The following is a 15,923-nucleotide window of genomic DNA, read 5'->3' on the forward strand; positions in this document are numbered from 1 at the left end:
TCCCCACTAACCAGCCCCCTCCGGCTGGCTCCTCCGCCCCCGCTTTCTGTCCTGGCTGCCACAGGCCCACCTCTTGGTTTCAGTAACCAGTTTGGAGCCCCCTTTCGGCCCCAACAGCCTCCTCCCATTCCTGCCCGCTGCTCCCTGCTCCCAGTCTCACTGCTTGGTACGGTCCCTCATTGTTGTCTCCTTCCACACTAGGGCTGCCTGAGCCATGCCAGACTACGTTCAGAGTGAGAACACCAGGCAAGCACCTAGGATCTCTGTCTGTGTCTGTAACACAGGGGTGACAATACCACTACGTACTTCAGAGGGTTGGTATGAATAACAAATGAGCTCACAAAGCCTTTGAAACAGGCCTGGTACATAACAAGCACCCCCACTACTAATGTACCTTTTGTTTTTCCAGGTCAAGAGGGGCTGCAGCTGTACCCTCCTTCCTCGCGCTTCCCACGGGTGGGCCAGGGCGAGCCCTGGGCACTGCCTTCTCTCTCCTGGGTCGAAGGGACTAGGACCATCCCTGGGAGCCCACCTCCAGCCCAGCGCTGCAGCCCCGTCACGGGAGCTGCTTCGCTCACGTTGTCCTGAGGGCAGAGCCACCTGGTTTACAAATCTAACGTTCTCTACATCACAAATTTAGAGAACAAATCTAATGTTCTCTAAATCATTCACAGCGACCAATATTCTAGTCCGATGCAGAATGCTGCTAGTATTTAACAACCTCAGGTGTAAAATGTTACGGCATCTTGCAACCTTCTGTATGGTGTCTCCATTTCCTGCTGGCTCAGTGCTTCAACAGCACGTGCCATGGTTATATTTTCACAGCACCTACGTGAGGGTTCTGGAGAACTCGGGTGAGGAGGAGGCAGAACAGCAGGCAACGGAGCAAAAGATGATGCGATGAGCATAAGGCCCGAGTACAAAAGTTCCCAGTCTGGGACCACCAACCGCATGACACTACATGCCCCACCAGCTTCCTGAGGTGTCTGCTCGTACGTAAACGGGGTCAAGTGAAATAATTACCAGACCAGGTTTCTAAGGGTCACAAATGTCTTTCAAGTTAAACTGCAAACACAGACGGTGGTGAAGATCAGGAAGGCCTATTAGTGGGCAAATGGAAGACACTGCTGAATTTTAATAATATTTAGTAAATGGAAAGCCTTCTGACGACGGAAAAGGGAAGATAACCTTTGAGGAGTATAAACACTGATAAAGACTCAGAATTAAAGGACAGAAGCCCTTCCACAGGGGACATCGGAGAACAGATCCAGGACTCATGCGAGCAAAGGACTTAAAATCCTGCCTCTTGAAACAAGATAACAACTTTCTCCAAAGCAACACAGTTTACAAATAATAACAAAAAACACCTGTTAGGAAATTTGAAATTACTTAACGGTTTCTATGTTGAACTTTTAAAGTTGTATACTATTCTTGTGTCTTATTCGTGATCACAAAGTTAAAAAAAGAAAATAACTTACCTCTATAGCAAAGATTCCTTTGTCACGCCCATACAATTTCATCTCTTCTGGAAAACGCTCAAAAGCATTTACATAAGGAATATGGCCCTCTTCAACAAATCTGTTTTTAAAAAGAAAGAGTTTCAATAAGAGCTATGTACTGATTTAGCAAAGTAATCAAAAGAGTTGAAAATGCTGTGTTTCAAAGACAAGGTCCCAGGAAACACTGTCTCTGTTTATGATTTTATTACATTTTTCAAAAGTCTCCATTGGTGCCAGACTGGAAATTTAACAAACGGGCTCTTTATCGCAGATGATGTGAGAGGCACTGCATTAGAGCTGAGCACATCTACTTGCAAAACCTCTCCTGCACCCACTCGCCTGGTTCCACTTCTATCCCCACCGCCCAGGCCCAGCCCCACTCCTTCCTGAAGCGTAGCCGTGTCCACGGCCCCCCGCCCCACCGTGCCCTCCTGGGGCCCGTCTTCCCGCTGCCTGAGTGACCGGGTCTGCCTCTCCTGCCCATCTCCCAGCGCCTCACTGTCTCACTCCTACTGAGCATGCGTGTCCTTTGCTGTGGAAACAGACAGATGGCTGCACAGCCTTGTAAATGCGCCGAAAACCACTGACGGGCATTGAGAAGGGTGAGTTTTACTGTATATGAATTATATCTCAATTAAAAGCATCCAACCCCCTAACTAGGCTAACAAAGACCTGCATCTGAACTCTGCTTATTAGGCCCCTGGCCCCACCCTCCGACTCCTTCAGATTTGCTCACTCTGTCCACTAGCCCCCTCCTCTCGACCACACGGAGCTCTAGGGCTGGGCACCGACCTCCCTCTACCGAGCACAGTACGTCCAAGACCCGCCTCCGGCTCTATTTCACTGAAAGTGCGGCTTAAGCCCCACCTTCACAGTGAGGCCTCCCTATCGACCAGTCCCGGCAGCCAGCTAGTCACTGTCACGTCACCCAGCTCCCGTCTCCTGCAGGCACTTCGCTCGGGATCAGCTTTTACACAGTTAGGTCCTTGCTCATCTGCTCCCTCCTCGAGCCTGGGACTTCGTGAGAGCAGGGACTCGATCTACATGGCATCTCAAGAGTAACCCCTGCATGTAATCAATATTCAATGAGCATCTGTGGACTGAACAGTGTTGGCTATTTTCACTTATTCCTGTCGTTGCTGGGCAGGCAGGTCCTCTGAAGGCTCCTGGAAGGGTGATGAGCTCATCCCGAGGACCACGGGCGCCGCTCAGGATTTAACGGGAGTGACGCGTAGGGTCAGTGAGATGCAGGGGCTGTAGCCAGGCTGGCCATGGTTCTCTTCAGATCAGTGTCCTTTAGCTGTCTGTTCAGTCTGGCAGGAGCTCTCAGTTTAGCATCTATAGGAGTCTCTTGGGGGCTTAGGAAAGCAGAGCTCACAGGCCCACCCAGGCGGCTGGGTCAGAAGATGAGAAAGGGCCCAAGGCCCTGCGTCTCTCACAGGTGCCAGGGGACACCTTTGAGAACCTAAGGAAAGCAGAGAAAGGGACAAGCTCTTCTCCTGTTATTCCAAGCAGCTAAGCTCCGTCCCCAGATCTGTCTGTGCCCAGAGCAGAGAGGTCTCCAGCCAGCGGACCACCTCCTCGCGGGCCTGCCATTCCCCGGGGAGGAAGGAGAGGACCAGGGAGGAGGGGAGGCAGGAGGAAGGGAGAGGGAGGAGGAGGAGGAGGAAAGGGAGAGGGAGGAGGAAGGGAGAGGGAGGAGGGAGGGAGGAGGAGGAGGAAGGGAGAGGGAGGAGGGGGGGAGGAGGAGGAGGAGAGGGAGAGGGAGGAAGGGGGGAGAGGGAGGAGGGAGGGAGGAGGAGGAGGAAGGGAGAGGGAGGAGGGAGGGAGGAGGAGGAGGAAAGGGAGAGGGAGGAAGGGAGAGGGAAGAGGAAGGTAGATGGAAGAGGAAGGAAGAGAGAGGGAGGAGGGAGGGAGAAGGAGGAGGAAAGGGAGAGGGAGGAGGAAAGGGAGCCAGGGAGAGAGAAAGAGACGAAGGTGCAGGATTTCACCCTCGATCTTCCAACCACATATAACCTTCCCCGAGAAGAACTTCAGGTAGTTAGAGTTCTAGGCGGGTTCTGCTATAGCCTCTCCAGCCGCCCTGGGAGGGTGGGAGCCTGCGCCGGCATCCGCAGGTGATGAGACTGCTGTTCCCGAAGGTCCCTCTGGTTAGGGAGGACACGGGGAGAGGGCACAAGACTGCAGCCACAGGGCTCATCTGGGAGGTTGCTAAGCAACCCAGGTAAAGACAGACAGGGAATGGGGAGAAAGTGGTTTAGAGAGTTACTTTGCAAATTTGGCTGACGGATGTGTGTGCCTAGAGAGGAAAGAGTCAAGGCTGATTCCTAGGCTGCTGGATCGGATGCCAGAGGCGTGGCGTTTAGAAGACGGAAAACGCTGGATGGAGAAGGAGCTGGGCCGAGGGGAAAGACGAGGAGCCTCATTGGGTCATGCTGATCCTGAGATACCATGAAGACAGCCCAGGAGTGGCCGTCCCACGGCCTCCTGTGTGATACATACGGGCCCGGCCCTCAGTAAACAAGTCTGGGCTGGAGATATAGACTCGGGCGTCATCACCACAGAGGCGGTAATTAGGGCCCTGGGAGAAGATGAGGTCACCCCAGGGGGCAGACAGAGCAAGACGGGGTTTCAACTTCACAGTGAAGTCCCTGAGTCATGGACGATCTGCACGCGGTGAATCACCTGAGAAAAGCCTTGTTATCTGGCTGATGTGGCCAAATTCAAAGGTACCAGCATCATTCATTGGAGGCATTTTATTTAATCAAAGGCCCATAGTGCCAAGAATGATGGTGGTGGCAAAGAAGAAGGACAAGGAGAGGAGGAGGAGAGAAAAGGAAGATGACAAAGCCACGATAGCAGCACTGCTCTCCTGTGTCCGGCCTGGCCTAAGTGCTCTGCGTGTGCGAAGTACTGACGCAGCTGCAACCCTAACCCTGCGAGGTAAATAGTGTTATTCCTGCTTTACAACAAGAAGACAGAGGCAGAGAAAAGTTAAAATGAAATTTACTCAAGGCCACATAACATATAGCAGCAGAACCAGGAGTGTGGTCTAAATCCATGCTCTTACCCCACTCCACACGCCGACCAAACCCACACGTTATTAGAACACACGAGCAAGGGGAGCAGGGACACACTGATGACTGGGGCCCGTCTTGGCTGTGATGAGAAATCCTTAGCACATGCCCTAATTTACTCGTTAGCCAGAAAGCCCTGCAGATTATCTTGGAAAATGTAAATGCCAGCTATCTGCATAACAGGTTCTTCCAACAGTTGTGTTTCAATTTCACATATAAAGGTAGGCAGCCTATGTTTAGCTCTTGTGTAACGCCATTAATAACCATTTGCCACTGTAAAGTCATCTGTTCATCTTCTTCCTTAGAAACAACAACACTAATACTACCACTTGAATGTCACTTTTCTTCTTCAACGCGGTTTACTCACAGTAGATAACTAACTCCCAACGCCCACGCCAGGCAGGTACTATTATTTCCCCTTTATGAATAAGGAAGCCAGGAAGGGGGAGTTACTAGCCCAGGGAGGACTGAGTTACAGAACTGGAACCCAGTTCCCCAGTCTTTCCAGTCCCTTCCTCAATGCAAGCCTCGTAAGTCACACTGTCCACGCTGTCCCTGGTCCGCACAGGTGACCACACGCTCCGAGGCCACTTACCGCAGGAGGTCGGAGAGGGCGAGCGCCTCCCGCTGCCACAGCAACGACAGGCCGCAGAGAGCGAGGGTCGCGGGCATGGTCATCTTCACGAGCCCCTTCTCCTTGCGCAGAGAGTACTCGACTCCATCAAGAGACCCGGAGCAGATGGAGGCCATTTCTTAGGGGACAAAAGGAGAAAAATAGTAAAATCCAAAGAGGCATTCATATCTGTGGTTCTCAAAGCATCGTCCCTGGACCAGCTGTACTGGGGCCGCCTGAGCCCCGAGGAGCTGCACCAACCTGTCCAACAAGCCTGCAGGGGCCTGAGGATGCCACAGATGGAGGATGACTCCTTTACAAGACACACGAGGCCACAGATCCCATAAAATACGTAAGACACTATGATCTGCACATGTGACAACTCGCAGGAGCTTCCCGTTAAGAGGGCAGGTTGAAAACCTGCTGTTTAGCGTCTGCTCTGTCTCACTAAACAACGATAAAGGCCATTTTAAAACGGTAACCCCAGAACAAATACGGTGGAAAGGAGAGAGGAGCAGCAGTGTGGAAGCTGGAAAGCATTGGACAGGCGATTGCGCCTTAGCGGTCCTGAGACAGCGGGACTCAGAGCCATGGCAGGTAACTGTGCCCGGGGCCTCTGAAGAGGGCTGGGATTGGTTCAACCAGGGCCCCCTGGCAACAGCGACGGTCGGACTGACCCCAGGACTGCTGGAGAGTCTGATCAGATTCGCACCCAGCGCCACAGCCACGGGACTGCCCGCCCCAATCTTGGCCGGACATTGAAAGTTTCTCCTCTGGGACAGGGACCCTCAGTCACACTCACAGCTGAGCCAGGCATCTTATGAAAACGGGGGGAGTAAGTGAAAGGTCATGTATGGAGTCCTGAGATCCCCTCTCCCGGGCCCTCTTCTTCCCACCCACTTTCCAGAACAGCCAGGATGACACCCTCCGACCAGGAGACGCACAGAGCGTGCTCTGGAAGATCCGATCAGCTCCGGGGGCGGGTTCCAGGTGGGAATGCTGGATCCTCGAAGGGAAGGACCAGTAGCTCAGCCTCTCCCCCGGAGCCCAGGCCAGACTCCCCGGGTACAATCGTGGAATTAAATCGGAAAATGAGGTACACACACATGTACCATGGGCTCATTCCGCCTGCTTTAGTCTGTGCTTAGAAACGGGGCACGTCCTCTTTGACTCCTGTCTACCCGATGACCAGGGGCTAAGTTCTCTCACGCTCTGCAGCGGCTTTTCTGGGGAAACCCTGGGCCCCCACACATGTACGATCTTTACTGAGTTGGCCTCGGTCTTTCTAGACCCACTTCCTGTCTGGCTCCCTTCCGACATCACACAGCAGTGTTCCAGTGGGGACAGTGTCCTCCATAAGCTGACACTGAGACTTCACTCCCTGTGCCTTTTGCTCAGCGTGGGGTTCTGCTGGGCCCACCTCCTTTCCTGGAGCGAGTGTGGGGACAGTGTCCTCCATAAAATGACACTGAGACTTCACTCCTTTGTCTTTTGCTCAGCATGGGGTTCTGCTGGGCCCACCTCCTTTCCTGGAGCGAGGAGACTGGACTGCGTGCCTTCTGGACACCACCAGCTCCCGCCTCCCGCCCTGGACAGCGCGGCTCCGTTACCTGAGTGGGATGCTCTGCTGGGGGGGGACGGCTTCCGCGGGCCGTCACTTTCAATAAAAGGGCCGCTGGCGTCACTCAGCAGCGCAGGCTCGCTCTCCCAGTCCGAGTGACTCGGACTGCCCAGGACCTATCGCAAAACAACATGAAGTCACTGCACAGGAATTTTAAATTAAATGGCAATAATTCCCATGAACTTAACTCCTGACCATCATAAACCTCACCTCTGCGTCTCCCGGAGTGTCCCTGTCCCAGGCTCTGCCTGTGACTTACCGCGGCTTTCCTCTTTCTGGCATGAACTGGGTTTTCGCAATACGCCTGCTTGCTCTTCTGCAGGTAGCGCTTCCAAAAATTATGCAGAACTTGATTCTGAGGCGGAAGGGAAACGAGTGGGGATCTGTGGTCTGGTGACAAGTACGCCAGCACATCTCACCCACAGCCTCTCTGTGCTGCCCGGACGGCGGCCTCTCCTGTGCGGCTCTACTTCCCTCACCAGCAGCCGGACCGAACGCACTGACTGCGGGCAGGCGCCCTGAGGCCTCAGATGCTGAGTTTCTAGTTCCTGTAGTGACCTCTGCCAGCACAGGCCAGTGTCTCTTCACCACACCCGGTCTAGAGTCACCTGTGCGGCTGCCCCACCAGCAAAGCCCCCTCCACATCTCTCCTTGGTGATTCGGTCCACCCTGTCCTCCTCCCTTCTCGTTCTGCCCTTCGTGTCACTTGTGAGCACCCGGGATCTGACTGTTCACGCACTCCCCTCTCTCCAGCTAGGCTGGGTCTCCTAGCGCTTGGCTCCCAGTGATGGGCATGAAGCAGGTGTACAGTAACCACAGTGCTCAGTAACTGGCTTTTACAGAATTTCTGAAAAGGCTTCAACTAGATGGGGAAATACAAAATTCAAATAATAGAAAAGTCCCTCTTGAGAGGCAGCAAAGTCAAAGGATGGTCCCTGGACCAGCCCTATCAGGTCACGTGGGAACTTGCTAGAAGGCCAATCCTTGGGCCACTCCACACCTCCTGCCCCAGCAGCTCTGGGTCAGCAGGCTGTGCTTTCACAGGCCCTCCAGGTTCCTGACACAAACCCACGTGGAGAACCGCTGGCTAATGCCTCGCTACCCAGGGAGCATCTGGAACTCAAATCCTGCTGGAGGCCACCCACCCGGCTTCTGTCTCAAACCCTGAGCACGGCCCACGCTGTCCCCGGGCCCCGGGGGAACGGAACCAGCACACTGCCACAGGAAAGGCGGCCGGAAGCTTGCAAAGTTACTTGTTTTACATTGTTCAGGGGTCCTCAAACTACGGCCCTCGGCCACATGCAAATACAAATATTGTATTTGTTCCCGTTTTGTTTTTTTACTTCAAAATAAGATATGTGCAGTGTGCATAGGAATTTGTTCATAGTTTTTTTTTAAACTATAGTCTGGCCCTCCAGCGGTCTGAGGGACAGTGAACTGGCCCCCTATTTAAAAAGTTTGAGGACCCCTGGTTTAAGTCAATGTTTCCTAAATACATGATGAGTAAACCCTTTTGTTTTCTTTTAGATGTACTGCTTCTTCACATCCTGGAGAATGTAGTGTGGGAATTGCTGGTCTAATAAAAAGACTAAAGCAAAAACATCAGAAGCAAGATTCTCCCGCAGCCCTCCTGTTATTACTGGTTAGTTTCACTCTAAATCTTACTGTTCTTCGAACAACAAGACGGAAAGCTAACATCTAGGCACACATGGACTCACCTTTAACTCTGGGCCGACCCCCAGGGCCTTCAAGGCCTCTGCTTGCTGATACAGGACGTGCTGAAAGCCTTCGCACACGTACCAGTCCCAGCCTTTCTCTGAAAGACAGACAACATGTCTCAGACACCGCACTCCTGATTGACCACTGTGCGCGGCCACAGGTGTTCCCTCACGTCCTCCCCGCGCCTGCCCCGGGCACGGCTGTTTCACACAGGGCAACTGTAGTGCTTTGTATCCCTGAATAGGGTTTCCATTCTTACAGTCTAATTTCCAACATGGCAGATGTGTACCCAAATGCTAACGCTAAACATTATTTTTATAATTGATGAGATTTTACATTTCACATTACCCATAATTTTTCTGAAACATTAATGTAATAGGCAGAAAAATGGTAGTCACCGCGTTAAACAGATGAAATAAGTTTTAAGAAGCATACTGTGTGAACGATGCCCACTAAACCCTGCCTGGGGACACGCAGCGCTCGGCCCCTGGGCTTCCGCTGCTCTGTCCCCAGCACCAGAAAGGCAGCCGTGAGCATGTGGGGAATCGATGCACAGAAGCCAGGACGAGAGGGTCCGGGCTCCAGGAGAGGCAGTGCCGTCACTCCACACAGTGCGCGAGGCATCTGCTTCTCTGAGCACGGATCCAGGTACTCGGGAGAAACTGCAAGCGAAGAAACCCCCTTTATGGAGCTCTGCCAGGTGCCGGGGCGTGCCGGGTGCTGTAGTAGGTTCTTTCCTTCAGTCCTCAAACCGCCCTGGAGACGGTGAGGAAATCTGCCACATGGCAGACAAGAGCTACGCGTTTAAACAGAACCACCGGCTAAGACCCTGAGGTTTCACCCCTCCCTGCTGGACAAACGCTGTCCTTTCCGGGGGTGGGTTAGCAGCCTTCTCACAAAGAGCTTCTGGAGTCGGTCACCATGACTCCAAGGTCCCTCCCCTTGTGGATGTCACCGGACTGCCGCTCTCCTCACCTCAGTGTCACCAGGCCCTGACCCAACCTCTGGAGAGGGTCTCGGGTTGTACATGAGTGAGATGGAAAGCCTGTCATCCGCTGCACCCCAAGGGCAGGGAGGGAGGGGGAGCTCTTCAACCTGGGCCCCTGCGCACTGCTCTCACCGGCACACCCTGCGTCTGGGCTCCTCGTCCACGTAACAGGCGGTACCACCTCCATGTTACAGAGGAAGGAGCGGAGGTCAAAGAGGCTGAATCTAAGACACCTGGCATCTCCCTGAAGCACCCGAGTTCCTGCAGCTACTTAACGCTGCGCACCGGTGGTTTTACTGCTAGCTTTACCCAGTGGCCAGGTAAGTTCTACTGAACGAGGACAAAAAACATTTACAAAGTATCACACTTTAAAAAGATATTAGCTTGTAAGAACATGTAATAAACAGCTTCAAGATGCAATGGGTATTTAACTGTAAGGCGCGCCTTTAACATTTATGTAAAACACTGTGTAATACTAAAACACAAGAATGCTCATGATCCGTCCGCAATGTGTTACGTTTAACTATACACTTTAACTGTTTACATAGGTCAAATCCAAATTAATCAGGCTTACCCTAATAAAATTTAAAATTAATCAGGTTTCAGCCTAATAACAACAGTCACTATTAAAGGTTAATCAGGAATAGAAGTTGGCATTTAGGCATTCTGTCGTTCACACAGAGTTCATTCACATTTTTACATATTCATTTCAAGTGTGTGTGCCCTTGGAGCCCCTCATGTGGAAAGAGCCGTCATTAGCCGGGTTTCAAACCTGAGAATCTGGTCCTATCAGTGATGGCGAACCTTTTGAACTCGGCGTGTCAGCATTTTGAAAGCCCTAACTTAACTCTGGTGCCGTGTCACATATAGAAATTTTTTTATCTTTGCAACCATAGTGTTATGCCCAGATTTCAGGATCCCCAAGAAACCACACCAGGGAGCCAGCCAGTCCGATGCAAAAGCATAAGAGTCTTTATTCGAGCTAGCTCGGCTCCCCCACCTCGCCGACGCAGCGGCAGGAAGCAGAGAGAGAGAACTCTGTGTGGAGAGGGGTTTTATAGGGGGTTGGTGTAAGGGGAGGAGAAAGGGCTGTGGGCCTTGCCAATTGGCCAGGTGCAAGTTGGTGTCTTGTTACACAGGATGTGGTCATATCTATGGCGACTTCCCTTGATTGTCATTGGTTAGTTTAAAGAAGTCCTGGGTGTGGCTAGCAGAGGCTTGGGCTTCTGGGAAGAAGCCTTGCCAAGCACATGGCCAAGGTAAGATGGAGGGCGTAGCCCTTACCCTGGGGCAAGATGGAGGGCCTAGCCCTCGCCCTTTCACATAGTAAAACAAAGACTTATATTTTTGATATTTATTTTATATATTTAAATGCCATTTAACAACGAAAAATCAACTAAAAAAATGAGTTCGCGTGCCACCTCTGACACGCGTGTCAAAGGTTCGCCATCACTGTCCTAGGTCATCAGTCACAAAATGAAAAGCATCAGGTAGACTCCCTCAGATTCTTCTCAAGAAGGGTAATTACCTGTACTCACTGGGTTAATGAAACATACCTGTCAAAGCACACCCATGGTGAGGCTATTTTTTAAAATATGTTTTTATTGATTTCAGAGAGGAGGCAGAGGGGGAGAGATAGAAACATCAATGATGAGAGAGAAGCATTGATTGGCTGCCTCCTGCACAACTCCCACTGGGGATCGGGCCCGAAACCCAGGCATATGCCCTGAACGGGAATCAAACCCAGGACCCTTCAGTCCTCAGGCCGACGCTCTATCCACTGAGCCAAACCAGCTAGGGCCTGAGGCTATTTTAAGGGAAAATAATCTTCCCTATTTTAAAAGGGTGTGTTCAAAATTCAGTGTGAGAAATGGGTTTCTGAAGTTGAATATCAGGTTTAACCTGCCTAACCTGACAATTCCTGCTGAATCATTTCAGAAAGTAAGCATTTTTCTTTAAAGCGCAGAAAATCACATTCACGAGATGACAAATACGGGACAGAAAAGCAGACGCCAACAGATAGAAAGAGAGATGCACCTTTTGTCATCATTATTTTTTTGCATAATAGTTGCTCCACTGGAAAAGCAACCTGACAACACAGGGTAAAAAATGACATGCTGGCAGACACCTGCCTCCAATTTCACCATCAATAACCACCCACTTTAATTCCACGTTGGATTACCTGCTTAGAATTCTGGCAACTTCTCTAGAATCTACTTAATATTCCATTCCACATCCCCAAATCATGACGGTGAAAACCATGGCTGAAGAATGCTGGGCACACATGAGGAATGAACTTACCAAGTTTATTTCTCTTTTTAAGCCCGCGGTTGATAGCTTGTATTTTAGTATTAGGAATCGCCTCGCTGTTTAAAACGTCCTTAGATCTCTGCAGAAATGGAAACATTATCATTAAAACCATAGCTTTACATCTCCCACATGTTTCCAAGCTGTTCTGGGAGCACAATGAACCCCCTGTGAGTGCCAGAACCAATGATGTCACACGTGGGGGAAATTATATGAATTGGAACATTCTGATTAACCTTTTTGTTGCTTTCTCATTCAAAATTACTCTCTACCTAAAACAGTGCCTGGAATATAGTAAACACTGAATAAACGTCTGTCAAATGAATAAACTTTTATTTCAAATCACATTTGTGTGTGTGTGCATGTATGTGGGTTAACCTTTTATTTATTTTTTTTAATTTATTGGTGAAAGTATTACAGATGACCCCTTTCTCCCCCATGGACCCCTTCCCCAGGCCTTAACCACAATACTGTCTGTGTCCATGGGTTATGCAAAAAGCATGTAAGTTCTTTGGTAAAATCACTTTCTAATTGTTTCAAATCAAACCTAAAGTCAAATATATTCATTTTTTCTGCACCAAAAACACTTTGGAATTAAAATAATTTCTGTATTTATTGTAATCAGCAATGCCTAAACTACACATCCTACTTTTCTGTATTTGAATAATATTCTAAAACAGCTTTATTTATAAAATTATAAAAATACTACTTTTTGTTTTTTATCCATTTATAGGATTTTGGAATGACTAAATGGTGGGTACAATTCATTCCAAAGTCTTTAATTCCAAGTGCTCTCAGGGACTGGTACCTAAGATTCTGGCTTGCTCTCTGATTATAGCTCTTTCTCTCTCTCTCACATATATTAAATCTTGTTAACAATTTTATAAATGCCTTTGATTGCGTATATACTTTCCCTAATTGTTACACCAATAATATTATTTACAAATGAGCCATATTTTACAAATAACACACACACAAAAAAAACCACCCTAGAATTCAGATCTTCTAACACTTGGTCCAGTGTCTGTTCACTTTTTTACTAATACTGAAATAAAAATATAGCCATTACTATATAATTTTAAGATAATTGAATTACTTAATACTCTTAACATACTTACTTGTAAATAAGGTAAAAATATAGAAACATGATCAAGTATGTATTTTTCTTAAATAAATCTCTGACTTCAGTAGTACATGTAGACTAAGTTATTTTCTTCCACGTAATCAATACTTCATACCTTTGTTTAGTATCTTCAAATAATATGTAGGCACTTACTGCAGACATAATTTTATGTGCAAATAATATGTAGACATTCTACTCATAAATGTGATTTTCCAAAAGCATCAGCTTTTGTGTGTGTATATCCAAAAGCATCACCATAATCCAAATAACGAACATACCCCCTAGCCCAACCCTTTCATCAGAGGAGCACTGACTTATAAACACTGTGTGACTGCATGGAAGCCGACATAGGAGCTTCCGCTGCAGACAGAACAATGATTGTCTCAAGGAAAAGCTCTCCAGAGGAGCACCGACTTATCTCTTAAACACTGTGTGACTGCATGGAAGCCGACGTAGGAACTTCCACTGCAGACAGAACAATGATTGTCTCAAGGAAAAGCTCTTGTGTGACTGAGCTGCAAGCTAAACCAACCACTTTTCTCAAGGGAATTTTTTTTTTTACTTGTTTCATACACTTTTTCCAGGTTTTTGTTGTTTAGGGTAGGAAGGTAAACCTGGGTCCTGCTACTCCATCCTGGCCAGGAGCAGAAGTCTACACAGTTCCATTTACCTGCCCCCGATGTGCCTTTCTTCCGGGGATGTGGTGGAGGTAGGATCTGCTCCTTCCTGGCTCTGTAGACTCTGAGCAAATCCTTACCCAGGGAGAAGAGCCTAGCATGTTGAGACTGTCCAACAGCAGGCTGTCCACACCCTTGATTATTGGCGTTATGTTGCCCTGAGGTGTGTAACCAGAACAGGGCCCAGCCCTCCCGGGGGGAAGGGGCCTCACTTATCAAGGCCATGCAGGACAGAACGGCAGTCTCTACTGTAAGAGGCAGGTGTGGAGGGTAAAATGAACACTGGAGTCAGAAGACGCAGGTTCAAGTCCTGGCTCAACACTTTATACTTGTGTGACTTTAGCAAACTCACTCAAGTCGTGAGCCCTACCTGCCCTGTCTCTAGAGAGGCACAATAGTACAGCTCACAGGTGGTTATGAGGAGGCAGTTAAGGACCGGGTAAGAAACACTGGGCAATCTGTAAGGTACTGTACAAAGATAAAATAACAACGAAGCACATTTCCAACAGTCCTCCATCTTTCTAACATCCCGTCTTCCAAACCTCTAAGATCCCACCACACATTAAAAACTCTTAACTAATCAAAGAACTACAGTTTTAATTATTTCCCCTTAAGACTACACCAAGCATGTCAAACTCAAAGGCTAACACGGGCCAAATAAGCGAGGCATGCAGCCCGCTGGCCACGAGTTTGACACGCCTGGACTACACAGTCTGAATCGGGAAATCATTTATATGTATGGCCCAACATAATTTCAAAAACTCATCCTAAATCTAACTCACAAATTCCCTCACCCTGCGTAAGCACTGGAAGACTACTACCATTCGTGGAATTGGGGTATTGCAAGCCCGATAAGAATCCATCAATTCTTTGCCACACATGAGGCTGAACCTGCACTGTTTAAAACATAAGCAAGTTCACGGATGAGATCTGTCACTTACTTCTGTAACGTTGTGGCAGGAAGTACAATAGTATTTGCCTTCATCAGTCAGACCCCAAGACACCGCGTCGCACTGAGCACAGCGCTCTCTGAACTCTTTCTGCAGGAAAAGAGGAAAGCCACTTTCAGCACACGGGGCCCAAACCCTGCAGGTCTACCCCATAAATACAAAGTCATCAAAGTGGAAAATACGTAAGAGAGGTTCTCTATAAGCAGGGAGAACAGCAGCTCAGGTTCCTGAGCAGTTTGGATGGAATAAAACTAAAGACAAGTTTCTAAAACATGCAATGGGTGAGGGGGGGAATGAAGAAAAGGTGGGAGGGGTGAAATAGGAAAAAGATGAGTGAATACTAGTAAAACTCCTTGAAAATGCTGTGATGAAAAAAAAAAAAGATAAGAGTTAAGTATAGAGAAGGCTTAACAAATAGAAATAGCAGACCATTTTTTAAATAGATTTTTTAAATTGATTTTAGAGAGTAAGGGAGACGGAGAGAGAGACAGACACATCAATGATCATCGAGCAGCAACCCGGGAACGTGTCCTGACCAGGAGCCCAACCCCAACCTCCTGGTTCCCGGGTCAGTGCTCAGCCACTGGGCCACACCGGCTGGGCAGGGATCAGATTTTTATTATAGTTGTTTCGGGTTTCGATTTATTCACTCGGCAGTACAAGGAGCATCAACGACCTATGTACTAGGCATGTCAGTGGGTGGTGAGGGTCCAACGAGGAGCCAAGCAGACCTGGTCTCTACTCACAGCACATTCAGGCCAAGGGTGTCGGAGTGACCAGGGTCCTTCCCAGGCGTTACCCACCCATCACTCAGCAAACATCTGCTGGGCGCCCACCATGGGAAGGCCTTCTGCTCCCAGCGCTTCTCTATGTACCGAGACTGTCACTGGGCGACTGGTCCCCGATCCTGGTGTTTGACAGGATCACTGACCTCATCACAGGAAGCTTTAATACCATGCGGCTCTGGCATGTGACTAGCGTGTCAGAAACGAACGCCCCGTTTATTCCGGCAATGAGTTGGGGAAGTTTTCTTTAACCCCGTATCGATGACGATCGTTCATTCCCTGGAGGGTCCCCCAACCCGAATTTGGAACCCCTGCACGAGGTGGTGGCGAGGACCCCCAGGGGTCACCTGGGGGCGTTCTGGTTCCCTGCCCGCCCCGCCCCCTCCCGCCCCAACATCAAAGGGGACTTGCAGTCGGTCCAGAGAGGATGCGCCCCGTGGATGGACACCCCACCAAGCCCACCGCTCCTCCTCCCCCTGAAGCACACCCACCCCTACAGGCCGTCACCCACGCTCTCGGCGCCCACACCCTCCTCCGGCCGGAAACCCCAGCCTCTTTCCCCAA

At 49.6% G+C, this 15,923-nt stretch overlaps 1 protein-coding gene across 1 annotated transcript in view; it reads right to left on the minus strand.

Moving 5' to 3' along the window:
- The window catches only part of TAF1B (TATA box binding protein (TBP)-associated factor, RNA polymerase I, B, 63kDa), a 39,938-nt gene that overhangs the window by 20,954 nt on the left and 3,061 nt on the right, over positions 1-15,923 (minus strand). Inside the window, exons 3-9 of the mRNA XM_014540534.1 lie at positions 14,566-14,664; positions 11,819-11,906; positions 8,529-8,626; positions 7,070-7,165; positions 6,800-6,926; positions 5,172-5,328; positions 1,479-1,578 (exon numbers count right to left, since the gene is read on the minus strand). Coding sequence (XP_014396020.1) covers positions 1,479-1,578; positions 5,172-5,328; positions 6,800-6,926; positions 7,070-7,165; positions 8,529-8,626; positions 11,819-11,906; positions 14,566-14,664 — 765 coding nt within the window. The remainder of the gene's footprint in view (positions 1-1,478; positions 1,579-5,171; positions 5,329-6,799; positions 6,927-7,069; positions 7,166-8,528; positions 8,627-11,818; positions 11,907-14,565; positions 14,665-15,923) is intronic.

The sequence above is a fragment of the Myotis brandtii genome, unplaced genomic scaffold (assembly GCF_000412655.1).
Source record: "Myotis brandtii unplaced genomic scaffold, ASM41265v1 scaffold247, whole genome shotgun sequence".
In the NCBI taxonomy this organism is placed as follows: Eukaryota; Metazoa; Chordata; class Mammalia; order Chiroptera; family Vespertilionidae; genus Myotis; species Myotis brandtii.